At 36.2% G+C, this 15801-nt stretch overlaps 1 protein-coding gene across 6 annotated transcripts in view; it reads left to right on the top strand.

The window, feature by feature from the left end:
• The window catches only part of InR (insulin receptor), an 86031-nt gene that overhangs the window by 1658 nt on the left and 68572 nt on the right, over nt 1-15801 (top strand). For 5 of the 6 annotated variants that reach the window (XR_012103309.1, XM_073085268.1, XM_073085256.1 and 2 more), the window contains exon 2: nt 6192-6334. Coding sequence is in view for 5 of the 6 variants with exons in the window: in XM_073085268.1 (XP_072941369.1) it covers nt 6238-6334 (97 nt within the window). In the remaining variant the exon portion in view is untranslated. The remainder of the gene's footprint in view (nt 1-6191; nt 6335-15801) is intronic. The other variant, XM_073085261.1, reaches the window with a different exon arrangement.

Below are 15801 nucleotides of genomic sequence, written 5' to 3'. Positions count from 1 at the left end.
AAATCCGAAGTTATAAACGTAAGAACAATAAATACTGTGATTACTGTATTTGTGCCTGCATCTACCCTATGACAACGCCCACAAAACCCATAGATTCTATCAATGATGTCGATGAGAGCCGTCCTTCTCCGACACACATATAATTTAATATTAACATCAATGATTAAATCATTACTTCATAATAATTTACCGGCGAAATTTACAAATACGTCGTACATGCAGCGATAACGCGAACATTCAGCGAATCCTGATTATCAGTTGCTTTTGCAAAATTGTAAACGAAAGTAATTAAACCCTGTCATTCCTACTTTAAAGTTTTATTTACCTATATAACTAATAACATTATTAAAAACGATGTTAATTTAACTAAAATCTATAACGCGCTCACCACACAATACCTACATTATAGATTGTTGTTTCAAAACACGTTTATCAATGAAGTAAGTACCTATCTGATTAAATATATAGCACTGACCGTACATAAACTACAATTTGATAGGCTTACGCGTTATGTCCACGAATTACATACTTTGTCAATTTTATCAAGTCTTATATTAGGAAAATTTTAAAGGATCTTTGCCACGCGGCTCTTCCGTATACCACGCGCGGTTTTTAGCGTTCCGCAGCTAAGTGGCAAATAACCTTTATAATTGGTTCTGCCCTTCAGTCATTTACCTTTTCAGTTATGTGACTGGAAAATCTGAAAAAGTAAGTAGAGATGAAAAATGGCTTAAGAATACTGATTTTAATAAATGTATGGCACATTTTGTTTCAAGGACCACCTAACATTTTGTTTTTATTACATTATTATATTTGAATTATTATTTAAATGACATACAGACACTCATTTTATTAATTCGTATAGACTATAGATCTAGCGGCGCGTTCAGCAACGTCAGTTCAGTATCGAGCAGTAAGCTCATTGACATACCATAAATAATTGTTTAGTAGCGACACGCGCACGAGTCGTGTTCAATACCACGCTAATACATTCATTACGATGTCGTTGGCTTTGTTTATTGTGAGGTGTAGATAATGAGCGGCACGGCGACGCCACCGTCAATCCCATATGCCATCCCATGGCCAATGGAAGTTTTATGCCCAGACACGAAGAAAGATTCAACATACTCCCGATGAATTATGGGACTAAAAAGAAAAGCTCAAACCGTGCCATAAGAATGTGCTTGTTCCTAAACCTAAGGTTATAGGACACAAAAAATCTTTTATTGTACGTAGTACGATGATTAAGTACCAATAATTACACTGTATTAAAAAACAGTATTAAAAAAAGGAAACGGTTCCATACTTCATTTTCGTCTTTTCTTATTACCTTTTGCGCTTTGCCAAAATTATATTAGTAAGTGGAATTATTAATGCCCCTAAAACAATCCAATGTTTCAGTGACTAAAACAATTTTCCTGAAACCTGGTGACTTCTACAGAACCCGTAGGTTCCGAGGAATCCACTTTAAGAATCGCTCGAAAATTGATAACACAGTCTTACTCTTATCAAATCTGTCAGATTTTTCATAATCATTAAAACTACTTATTTCAACTAACGATGCTTCCTTGATTTTTCATCTTGATATTTCAGCGCACATAATTTAAACGATAATACCTACTTTCAGCGTTTACTTGTTGTTGATAAGAAAACAGGTTCAATACAAGTAACTTCTACCTTGAAGTAAGTTTTATCAAAACAATAGGTTTACTTAGCGACGTGCAGTTAGTGCGGCCTTGAATTGGATTATTGAACGTCGATAATTACCTACGTAATAAAATCTATTTTGTTTTCTGGATTTTAAAATATATTTTATTATAAATATCAATGCAATTATCGGAAGAATGCTTCTACGCACATTGCAACAATTGGAGCCGATACTGACCATCCTAATTAAAGACCTAAAGAAACTGTCGCCCGAAGCCTTTAGTTTGCGGGGACGTTTACTTACACTTAAGCGTTTTCACCTTGACAAGTATTTTTTGTAGGTTCAGCTAATAATACAATGTTACGAATATACTTGTAGTCTTGTTGTATAATCGTAAAGCGACACAAGGTCCTCTAATGTTGGGAAAGAATTGTATTTTATTTTATATTATATAGAAAGAAGTCGAGTTTCTAATAGTTTTAAGCTTGCATTCAACATTCCAACCAGACAATATTGTCAAATAGCAATGTCCACTATTCGATGTTGCGTATGTCACTCGGTGCGCTAGGTGCGCGCCTTTGGCTTGAGGGAACGGCACCTTGGGCGCAGATTGTATTGCCGGGGTGGGGTGCAATGTTTTGGGCAGCGAGTCTCGCGCCGCCGCACTGCCCTCGGTTCGATCGATCGCGCTGCGCTGTTCTATTATTTATTACCGAAAATATGGCGGCGTGGTGCGACACGCGGTCGTCAACCTCGCCACCCGTCTCACCATGCCGCGTAAACAACTCTCAGAATGCAGCGCGGGAAACTAGTACCTCCCTTCCCTACCTGCGCAACGCTTGCCGCACCGCAGACCGTGCTACGGGCTCTGCGATCTCGCTTTTACATACGGACTACGTACGTTTACGGTCTTTTCTGGCCTTTTCGCTCTTTCCCGCCCATTTCGGAATGACTCTACGCTAGCTCCTTGTCGTCCGTCCACGTGTAGATATAAAAACGTGGAAATAATTATGTAAAATTTGCTTCTAAATATAACGGCAACTTTGTTTGTAACTACTTAAGTTTTATAGGTATTTCATAAATGCCTTCGATGTATACCTAACGCAAAATATATGATCATTTTTAATTAAGACATGCTTAAAAAGTCGTAATGAACTACAGTACAAAAGTACAGCTTTGCTGGATCTCGCGCGGCGCCATTCCCTCTTAACCATTTCCCAGTTTCTAAGAGACTTGAAGGGTCAAGTTAGTGTTCTTACTAGCCTTGGAGGTACACAGCCCACCGCTGATGACGCTACGATGATACTGATCAGACGTTAAAGAAAGCACAGGCGCGTCGGTTCGCATATTTTGCTAGGTCCAAGCACGATAGCCCTTATTACATGAAGGTCTAAGGAACCTCGTAGCTTATCTTTCTCTGGTACAATCCGACATACATTAAATTGAGCCGAATCGGAGAAGTATACAGACGAAGTCTAGGTTTTGACAAATATGGGCCATGCCATGCCAGCTAAGACATGATCGTTCAGACCACCAACACAAAAAGCAAGGAGAATCTTCTGAAATCCGGTCCTTCCTTCCTTCTATAGAGGATTAGCCTTGTTTTGTTACTTGCTTCCTATCCAGCCTTATAGGAATATGTCATAAGTCATAACAAGCGTTTATTAAAGAACCACCTCAGATTGCTTCTTAATACAGTCAAGACTCAAGAGTAAAGTTCACATCGAAAAAGTACGATTATAGCTTTTTCGCTGCTCAAATATCTTGCTCGTGCTACACAATAGGTATTCTAATAATAAAATGACCTTAGTCAGTAAAAAGTTTTAAGAATGACTAAGTATGTTATTTATTTTTAGTAGTTTCAGTATAATGTTTATTATAATTTCTGTTTATATTTTAGTTACTAACACCACGTACTTTTTAATTAATTGCATTTGTATCTCACCCGCGGCCCCACACGCAAATATACCTGATGAAACTTAAATTTTTGCATGGAATTAAGTATGTTCAGAGGTAAAGATATTTTTTTGCCACCTTTCTCTTTCTAAGCTCAAATAAATCATTGCGTGCTAAAATTGATTTCCAAAATTATGCCGTACAAGCACATCATACTGGTATGGGATTGTCCGCGTGAATGCGTGTACTATGTAATGGTTAAGCTTATCGTAAGATCAATTGTATTGTCCACTGGTATTGAGATTATATATTGACATATATAAAGTTAACTATAAACACAGCCTTATAACTATAATTAGTACAAATAATTTAAATGGTGCTGCTATGAGATGCCAGTATGCAAATTAATTACCCATTAAGTCCAGCACGTATTATAGGTGTCATTTGCGCGCCAAATAACATGGGCATAAGTATAAGTATAGAAACAAATAATTTATATCATGTTTGTCCGACGCAAAGTAATCGTTATCTAAATATCTCAAAAATTCGCGATAGAGCGTAACATTCCGTCAGGCGGGCGCCGTGCGTTTGCTAACGTCATGATGACGTAGTTTTCATACACAGAACACGTACTCGTAGGCAGGAATTGTATAAGGCGTATACACAAGATGCTTGTCATGTCACTAATTACATATGTATGTAAGGGAACATACTACAAGGCGACGACGAGCCCGCCACGCCGCGAACCGTCGCGGCCACCCGCGCCGAGCAACGCATAGATTTGCATAGATTCATGTCAAGACACCCGATTCCGTACTGAAATAGTTGTAACATTCATTGTAATGTAAACAAAAACAAACATTTTAAATACCTAACTATACTTCCAAAAGTTCAAACCGGATACGGTTAATCCGTCGAATATCACGTCAAGATATTATAATTATATGCATACATCGTTGACATAAATGCTGATTGCTTACGTCCGTAATAGTATAGACGTAAGTATGCGTATGCAAAATATATTAATGATAATTCAATACATTCTACAGAGCATTAAATTTTGCAAGTTATTGATAAACTGATAAATGAATACAAAGGCTTATTTCTATTTTTTTTATTTATATTTTTTGATCCGGCTAATATAGAAAGTGTACTAAAGCTTTTTGTATTTCTAATACCTTTCTATAATAGAATCATGAACTGCGTGCAGTTCATAATATGCAGATACTGTGAGCGACGGATGTACCTACAACGAACGTGTAGAATAATAAAATTAAATATACGATTCCTTTAAAATACTTATTTATAATTATTTAATTCGTTAAAAGTAACTACCGACATTTTAAAGTAGATTAAAAATATTTTTTTGTCATCCTTCCATAATCTGTTTATAATTGCCTTCTGTATGGAAACTTATAATAACAATGGACTTATCCACATTAAAAGTTTTCCGGTTTGCGAATACAACGTCAGCTACGCCGGCGTAGAAAAAAAAAACTAAAATTAAAATAAATAAGTAATTCCATCTCCGTCACTACTTTTGCTTCTAATCTATACTGTACGCGTAACTACTACGCATGCAGTCGGTTACGACCGCACACAACTTATCGAATTCATTCGTGCTTTTCGTTTTTTAACTTGCAGACTGTCCGACGCAGCCCTAAAGTTCACATTAAATTAGATAAATAAAGTAGAAGTACTTTAATTGGATGGAATTGTAAAATCATAATTCTGATTGGTTTCAATTGGAATTATTTTCCTTGCTCATTGAGACGCCAATGTAGGTAATACGGCGCGGGTGTCGACGTGGTACTCGTCGTGAGAATGCTGGAGGCTCCCACGCTAATTACCGGATTCTTCATGCTCTTTGTGACCTCTGCGCCGCCTTATCAATGAATGGAATTCGCACTTATCAATGAAAACGCTACTAGATAAAACAAGAAAGATTTAATCATCGTGCGAATGGCACGCTCATTATAAGAATGAAGTGATCACTAAAGATAGCAAATGCTTGAACATTTTGTACACCGTTTGTAGACGAAGTGCTGTTTGAGTTATGTACTTTTTGCACTTGTATGTGATTTGGCATTCATTGTGAGAATTACTTCATATTTTTAATATTTTAACTTAAATGAAATTTAACAAATACTTTTAAATCCGCCAAGCCGTTTAGGCTGTAGAGCGCGCTAAAGAATGACACATACATAGTATCTACACACATATCACGTACACTTGAAAAACATTTCCCTCCTGGCGCAGTAGGATAAAAAAATAACATAAATGTCTATAAAAGAACTTAAGCACAAATATACAAATGTAAAGAATGACGAGATTGAGATCTACTCTAGAAAGAGGGTTGAAGCAAGATTAAAATACGTATATCCATCTCTTCATCATCCACAGGTACACCTGGATATCCAAATTATCAACTAGGGCTATCGCCCTGTTGGTAAAGTGGATTAACAACAGGGCCATAGCCTTATTACATTATTTTTAAAATGACAATAAAACAGGTTATTCACTGGGTCTCATGACACGCCGAAGACGCCATCTACACGTACACATCTACATGATTGGCCGGCCCTTCTATAGTCGTAGCTGCCTTGAGTCATAGAACTATAAATTAATTTGATTTGTTTGTTTGCAGTAGCTCGGGTCATGTGGTCGGCGGTGGGCGGGCGGCGCGCGGCGTGATGCGGCGCCCGGGCAGCTGGGTCGCGTGGCCGGCGGTGGCATTCACGCTGCTGCTGGCCACTGAATGTTCTTCAGCCGCTGAGCTTGCACCGGGAGGTATGTACCTTTTTTTGTTTACGAGGGGGAAACCTTCAAAAGGTAGGTACGCTATGCTGTGGGAGCGGCACGGGGTTATGTGGGATTCTTACCGCACTAAAATCACCCCGGTGGTCGTCTTCGGCGCTGCGTAGAGGACTCCGGGATCTCCAGAGGAAGGCTACCGGAGTCCTCTTAGCGCGTTGCCCCGTCGGGCTCCGCCCAGGTGAGCGTGACGCTCGCCACAACATCTGGTGTGCAAAACGTTATGCGACCACACATACCGCCTTCCTTCCCGGGGTCGCTGTCCGGGCCGTTCGAGGTCCCACTCTTGCCACCCACAACTCGGAAAGCCCCTTTTAATCTTTACTTACGACAGGCATGGGATACCATAGCCTTATTCTGATCCCGGAATTCCAGCGACCGGGAGGTATGTACCGTACCTACTGCACGATACTCGAAAAGAAACACGCAAGTTCAAAATTGACTGATACATTTGTGTAGTAACTGTTATGCTAGACAAGGCCAAAATGGAAATGAGTACAGATCGCCCAAAATGTAAACCAATCTTTATTATCACTTCTTAACTAACTTAGCTATTATCTTCTCCGTGTAAACCAGTTAAATGGCTGCCTAACTACCTCTGAATCATGCACTGCGTTAAGCTGTTACTGAACGTAAGAAAGTTCGGTAATACACTTAAAAATTACCGGACTCGTTTTTCTGACATAGCATTTACATCTTGTTGTAAATGCTATGTCACGTAATTTTCATTAAAACCACACGGCAATTTTACTCTTATTCATTTACAAGTTAAAATTTTTAGACCTCTGATTTGCTACATTATAATTATTAATTACCACATTAACAACATAAAATATATACCAACGTGCAGTATTCATTAAAAAGACTATAAAAGGGTTTTCAAAGAACGCAACGTATTTGAAGTGTTGGTAACATAGTATGAGTTCTTATTTGTCAAGTAAATGGTCCTGGGCTAAGTTCTTATACTAATCTGGAATAATCATATACTTTGTCTGATCTGAAGCTAAATAAAAACACATGTATTTCGATCCCTCCGCTACGCTATCCGGTATGAGCTTGAAAATTCATAATCTGCTGATAAGAATTCGCAGTTTCCCAGTATTGCGAATGCGTGTAATTCTGACGTCCGACCGATATTTATGGTTTTTGTACATACGTATGTATACCTAATCGAAGGCAAATACACACAGAATAAGGTACATTGCTTGTGCTTATGCTGGAAATTTTACAGAGAGAGAGGGAGGGAAATTTTAGAGACTGCTCATAAATATTATATCGTACACTGGTCAATGTATAGTAGTTGTAACGGAATTTTGTTTGCTTAATACATAAATGTAAAATATAAAACTAATAATGAAAAAATATACCTACACCAAATCACAAATAATAACGTAATTATTTTTATGATAAGATATTCCATTTATTTTTGTCTTCAGGCAAAAAATTGTTTACGTTACGGGCTTTCGTTTTTAGTTTCTTGTAACAATAAACGTTTGGTTCATATTCTTACAAAGAAAACTTGCCACACTGTAGGCGTATCTAATCTTAGGAAAATTGTAAACGATCTCAATATGATTTTCTTTTTAATAACATGTTGAAGTGAATGAACAGCGATGGGCGTAGGTTGTGGAGTCTAAGAAACAAGTGGAACGAACGTGAGGCTCACGGCCGCCGTTAACACGCCGGACATGCGCAAAAACTTCAGTGGCCATTGATCTTGTCCGCTCGTGGGGCCACTCGGGGGTCGCGGTTATATTTTTATTTTATTTTTTTACTATATTTGTACGAGTGTTATTGAACTCGATGATGGACGCGCAGCATTCTCGGTATCGCGTCACCTTTTAATCCGTCAGATAACGACTATTCAAATAGTCGATGTGTTGTTTGTTTGTAATTCTCCTACGAGCGACGCCGACGCCGCCGGGCTGAGGCCTCGTTTAGGAGGCGCCCCGCGTTATCTTATGAACGAAATTCATTCGAACGTGTAATGTGTGCGCAGATATCGAACTTCGCGGTGTAAACACGCGTCGACGACTGATTTCCCCGCTGATTATATGCTTATTTGTGTTTTTATTGAACTTAATAGTCATTTATAGTCCCTTATAAGTTTGGAGTAGCAAACACGCTAGTAGTCCTCGGTGAGTGGGCACTCCCGTCCGTGGGGATCTGTGACCAACTCCATATAAAACAGATATCCTAAGGATTATGACAGTAGCCTCGTATGGAGATCAGTCGGTATCCACACCCTTCCATCCAATTACAGAACTGCTTCACGCAGTAGAAATAGATATGGCGGTGGTAGCTCCCCGTCAAATCCACACTGGGTCGGTCATCTTTAAAGTTTGTTTCCGTATTTATTCATTCTAAACAAAATTGACACAATAAAGTACACATGATTGTCCCTAAGGTAAGAATATATCAAAACGAAACTAGACAAATATTGTCGTAAGAATACGCTAGTGCCCATCTCTCGAAATTACACCCTTACTGCCCATGGCATCCATCGGACGAACACGAGTGGTGTTATTTAAGACCTTCACCTCAATGCATAATCTCCAGGATTAAAAATAATATAATATGACATAATTTACAAAATGTTAAAAGGCAAAATGATAAATAACATGACGCGGCCATAAACCTGTACCTTACACGTGCGTATTTTATTATGGCCTCTATGAATAATATGAGCACAAAAACTTTGATATGTAACGAAAACAAAGTGAACCAGTCTCATGCCAATCTATTCCGAGTTGTTACGACAGACGTTTATTAAAACATATTTAAATTTGTCGATTTTTTTTATATTTTGTACTGCATAATAATATAATTTATTATATTACGAGTAATTTGTTTTATGTCTAATCGTACCTTTCTTACAACTCTTTACGAATAGACTTTAGTGTACAAAGTCTAAAATGTTTTTATTTTTTATTATTACGATACCCATATGCATCCTTCCATGAGGATACCTAATATTAACAACTCTGTTTACGTGTTATAAATATTAAAAAGTCGTCAACATGCACTAAACCTAATATGTTACAAAGTTTTGAAGTTGAGCTTTCCTAAATCTGCTCACTGCTTTAACTATTTATAAGCAGTCAAATTTTGAGGTCACAGCTTATATTATTATGGCTCTATTTTTCACGAAATTCAGGTTCAAATCGATTCGAACTAGTAGGTATAACAGTGGTTGAGTTGCCAGGCATGGATGAAAAATAGTGAATTACGTCAATATCGATCAATTCGACCTGATTCACGGCCAGTGCGTTGAGTTTTAGGTTTCTTGTTTTGTGTATCAACATTCTTTAAAAAAATGAGTATAATATCAATTTAAGCTTGTTTTTAATTTCAGTGATAAAAATATGCTTATTGCGCAATACTACGCTCCTGCTTACTAACTATAGTCTTACTCTGTGAATCGGATATTTAAAAAAACTTTAAAGTGCAAATTGTTGAGTAGTCTTGTTTTAACAAAATGATATTAGTTGATAAACCCAAATATTAACTAATTCTTCAATTTAATGATGACCAACGATGAGTTGATCCACTCATTAGTTCAACGTTCCGACCACAATAGTGGCACAGGGATAACTCCATACATATTGACACGGTACCGGCATGAGCCAGTCAGAAAATACTTTACGTATAATAAGTGTGTAAACGTCGTTCACAATCGCATCGTCACGTACGTGGCGAGTTGATGCGAGATTACCGAGTCGTACTAGGACTTTGTTAATTTGTTGACCAACATTTTGGACCAATGTTAGGACCAACATTCCCATGCCAATCGCACGTAGGAGATTTCCTTACTGATTTGTATATACGTAAGCTATTTTAGGAACTAAACGATGCAATTAAGTTAATGTGCTTCGTATGGGTTCTAAAATAAACTCTAGGCAAAAGGTCCAATGTGACTAGTTTTATAGGTGTCACGTGTGTTCTGTGAACTCTTTTTAGGTATTTTTGTAATCAAATGTAGTAAACATGCTAGAAACGTCATATCGTGTTAAATTGCGTATTAACTATGTATTGCACCACTTGTTTTTGTGGAAATGAGTAATATACTTTCCTACTTGATACGTAAAGCCCGCGTAGGTGTCTGTTTGTATTTAAATTTATTCCGTTATTCTATGTAGGTACCTACCTATGTTTGATAAATAACACGTCCACAATAGGCAAAATATAATAATTATTGTTGTACCACTGTATTGTTTAATACAATTATTGTTTTATACAATAAGATTATAACATATTTTATGTTTTTGTAAACTTAAATTATATATTAATTATAATACTAATTAAGCCCAGAAATATCTACAATAAATTAAAATTTTAATTCTGAACTTGCGCGTTTCTGTTTTTATGTTTGTGGATGTCCTTGGCACCATCAATGTAAAATTACTCGTAAACTTAAAAAAAATATCATTTGTGATATACTTAGTAATATGTATATCACAAATGATAAAAAAAATCTTGTAAGATGAAAAATAACTATAAGGAATATTTCTTGTAATAGGCTGATGATAGTCATAGGATATTATAGACTAATCTACCGACACCGCATACTTCCAAAATCCGTTCAGGTATACCCAATAACCCCAAGACATACGTAAACAAGTTTCGTAAGATCCTCTTGGGGAATTTGGTTAAAAATAGGTCGCCGATAACAATGTAATGAGCTGTTTTTAAATATACCGTAATATATTTTAATCATATCAATATTTTTTGGACAAACATTGAATGGAATAAAGATGATGATTTGAAAATCCCCGCATATACTTTAATCGTGAAAAATACAGCACCTAGATTTTCTATATTCAGTATTACATAAATTGAACTACTTATTCATTTCACAATAGTACAGTTTTGTTGCCGATATAATATAAGTACGGACTTTCAAATTATTAACCTTTCGTCATTTGTTTATTTTATACTTTATCTTCCCCTATAACATGACTACTATCGTGTTGTTATTTCTAAAGTATGTTTTCTTTTAAACACAATAATAATTCACTAGAATGTTCTTTCACACAAGATGTCAATATCGCTTCATCTTCCCACTGTAATCTATTCACAATGATCTGGCTTGGTCGATGTCACCCTAGCGTCCCCAACCCTAACGCCATGGTGCCAGTCGCATACATCGCGTGTATAGGGCACCAGCTGTCGGGGTCGACGACCCGGCTGAGACACCCTATCTACGAACCCTGTGTCAACATTCCCAATGAATTTACGTCTGAAAAATTACAGGCGGGGTGTGAAGATGTAGAGATAAAAGTTTTACCCGCGGAATTTATTTTAGTAAAAGCCCAAATTAATCTTCAGTTATCTGTTGTATAAACTATAAATAAAAAGACATAGACATACGAATAATCTTAAAAGGGTTCTGTTCTTTCGTTATTACGTACCCGGGGACTGGGAATCCTAATAAATCCTAAAGCTAAATCGTTTTCCCGTTGAAATGTGCTCAAAACACTAGCAGCATTACCTCGCAGAATAAAAAAAACTTATCTGTTGGCGTCTGGCGAGGTACTCCAGCTCTTTGGTTACCGAAGGTCTCAATCAGGGACACAATTATTTCTAGAAAAAAATGGCTTCCGTTTTTTATTATATATTTTCTTATAACTCGACATTACATAATATTAATAGTAAATTACATAAATACTTTAATACACCAAGTTTTCTATACAAGTTTCTTATATATCTACTTACTACTTAAGTATTGAAGCATTTAGTTATTAAATTATTATATTAAATGTGACGTAAATGTGTGATGTAAAAATATATTGTAAGTTTATATTTATGATGCTTGTTAATAAGCTATACTTGTTTGTCATGATACTTTGTAGTTTGTATGTTATCATCAAAATTGTGAAGTTTATGTCAGTCATTACAATATTCTACACTTTGTGTACACGAGTAATACGAGTATATGATAGGTTAGAAAAGTTTTTTTTTCCAAAAATAAATAAATAGTTACAGCTGGTTTTAGATAAACCTAAATCAAAATAGATTTGACGAAATTAATTGGTGTCTTACGCTAAGTGAACAGTAATAGATACAGTTAAACGACGTGGGAATGATATTAGGTATCTGAGCAAAATTATAGTATGGTACATAATCGACGTTGGCATAATGGATGAAGTAAGATTCGGATATAAGTGAATCAGAAGTTGGAGCAAAGTGAAAGGATTACGAAGCCTGGATCTCAAGTAGCTTCTTACTGTTTTACTTACAATGCAAAAGCTCGGCTATGTTGCCTTACGATGCGTCTGTAGCAAATTATGTATTCTGATATTTGATATATTATTGACCAGCTTTTTAATAGCAGACAGAGAAAGGGCGGGATATTCCGTATGATAGTCAGTTTAGGTAGAATCCATATTACAATAGGGTAAATCCAAAGTACCCAAGTAAAACCGTTTAGCATTTTTCCTGAAAAATGCACAATAATGGATCCCAACCCGCGACTTATACGTTCACCAGAAATATTCTTTACCCATGCAATGACTCCTATTTATATGAATAACATTTTCAAATGTGGGATGCCGATGTCGTTAAATATAATGAGAGTTTGATGCAAGCAATTTGCGCTGCAAAGCAACATTTTGGCTTTGACCGCGTGTAGTAAATAATGTTTACTTCAAAGAAATGCACCTATGCTGTTATTTATTTTTGCCACATCAAGGTGTTTGCGTAATGAATGTTTACGTCCTTGCTAGTAAACAATCATCGTTTGAAAATGTGCATACGCGTCACACGACACACGTTTAACACTCACTCCATTAATTTTAACTATATAAATATATCTATTGTATTAATTTCTTTGCAATCAACCGATTTTTATATAAAAATCATGTTTGTTATACCATAAGTTAAAAGATATTTAAATGAATATGTTTCAAGTTGGTTCTTTGTAGGTCCACTCCGAAGGCAACACTACTGCACCTTGTCTCCCTAATAATTGCAGTATTAAGCGTTGCTGTGTACTGGTTTGAAGGATGTGGTAAGGGAGACTTATCTGAAGCGTTCCAACTTGTCCTCAGGGCTAGCGACAGATCTGTGGTCGATCTCATTTAGGACTAAGCATATATCGGATGTAGGGCAGCAGTGGACTGCACACTCATTTGTTACCTCGAAGGAAAATTAAATCAGTTAATTCATGCAATTTTTTTTTCCATTTTGGGGTTTATGCCTGATTACTTTAAAACATTGTCATTTTATATAAAAAGCACGATGTTTTTTATTGTTTATAAAACACAACATAAGAATTTCTAAGAAATAACGTGTTTCAATTTTTTCCAAGCAAAACGATACAGCTGGAACCAAACATATTAGGTTACCTAAACACACAATTCTCTGACACAAATGATTTGTTATGATGCTACAAAGATATGATAATGGATAAATAACACTTACTGCATTCATTCGGACTGACCATTAACGACACCTACCTTTGATTTTTGTTGACGAGGGGGAAAACCATCAAAAGGTATAGGTACCCGGAGAGATATTGGGTTATGTGGAATTTTACCAACATGTCGGAAGTTACCTACTAAACAAGGTGGCCGTCATCGTCGCCAAGTGAAGGACCCCAGGATCTCCAACGAATCATAACAGGAATCCTCCGAGCGTGAAGCCCGTTTCGGAAATAATAGATTTTTTTTTTTAGTTTCTTGCCATTTTATTATTTTTAAATTGACTGGCTTATTGATTTATTGTCCGAGCGCAGGATATGAAGTTATTACAATTTTTTGTTTGTCTTGATGATATCATGGGAAGGTATTATTGATAAGGCAATATCAATAGAAACCGATGGAAGATAATAATATGAATGACGACCATCACGTCGTAGATACTAGGGATGCATCAGTACGCACTTCTGCCGATACGGTATCGATATTAATAAAATCGACGCTAGCAATTCCGACGTGAACACCGCTGGCTTTAAAAGTTGAGCGATGTAATTTTGTGTAGAAACGCCATAGGGATACAATATTTCGAATTTTAAATAACGTAATTTTGAAATTGTAGTAAGTAGTTAATGACATTTAAAAATTTAGTTTTAAAATAGGTACATAAGAATGGCGCGTTTACACGATGGATGGATATAGCTTAGAATTTAAAACATATCGGTAAACTAATATCGCCGATTCCGATATGTCGGAAAATCAACGATATTACCGATATACAAGTGTATCGGATGCATCCCGAGTACGTACTAGGGTTTGTTTAACGTTAGCGTGGAGGCGCGAGCCGGATGTGGAACATAATTTGACATTACATTTGAACTTATTCAATGATTGTTACAGAAATCGGTCATGGACCTTTGCTATCGTGAACCTTTTCTGATATAAAACGCACCTAGGTACAAGTAAAACTTATTGAGTCTTTAAATTGAATAGGAGGTCCTTAAAACATATCATCTGTATGTTATACATAATTTCTATATGTATTGTATTTAATGCTGTTAGTCAAAAATCATAAACGTTCATGAATAGTGATACGTACGCACTTTCTGGTATGTTGATGGAATGTAGGTTACTGTACTACACGTGTATTAGTTAAGAAAGGCCAATGAATTGAACCAATTGAATTGTTGATGAAAATTCCCAATCACCACTATATCTCTCGACAGATATAATTAAATAAATAATAATATTTAGACACGCACAGTGCCAATACGGCAATGTTCTCTGTTCCTATACGATAAATAATTACATAGCTATGGATTTTTATATACATGCGCCACTTTTGAAACAAACATCCGTTTGTGACGACAATTCGTAGTATAGGTAAATAGAAATAATAAGTAGGTACGTTCAATCGCTCTATATTGTTATTGATAATGGAACAAAAACAAATAGGTTACGTAGGTTGCCTAATTCTGAAAACGATAACAGCAAGCTGTACAAACAGCTTTGATAAAAAAGATGGCGCCGGCACACCTTATCATATCTCTATCTACGTGTAAAAGTGTGCACAAGAATATTTTTTTGAAACATTGCATAATATTAAATGTTCCTTTACTCTTTGCGTATTGTATTGTGGCTGATTGTGTGTGTGAAATAATATATGTATGTGAGTTCCGTCTCATGCAAGCCCATGTTTACGAAACTTCGTAATGTGTAAATATGAGCGTTCGTCTGTATGTGTAACGGGAATATGGAAAACTTTAGTTTAATAACCCTCCATATGACGCTGTCTGCAAAAAATGCATATAAACATTTAGTGTATTAATTTTCTCTATTGCACCCATAGATTAGTAAAGATACTTCACCGCCTTGAAATTGAATGAAGCCACAAACGGCTTATTTTAGTAAGTTATTTTTTTGAATTCTTGACAAATAAAACATTTTTAGAGAAAATTTACGAATAAATAACCAATACTGCGTAATTTACGTAATAAATAAATAATTATTTCAAATATTTTAAGGACA

Source organism: Epargyreus clarus, unplaced genomic scaffold, assembly GCF_041222505.1.
Source record: "Epargyreus clarus isolate Ecla_fem2 unplaced genomic scaffold, WU_Ecla_fem_2.2 ptg000003l, whole genome shotgun sequence".
In the NCBI taxonomy this organism is placed as follows: Eukaryota; Metazoa; Arthropoda; class Insecta; order Lepidoptera; family Hesperiidae; genus Epargyreus; species Epargyreus clarus.
Note: the sequence above shows the minus strand (reverse complement) of the source record. Positions and strands in the feature narration are given on the sequence as shown.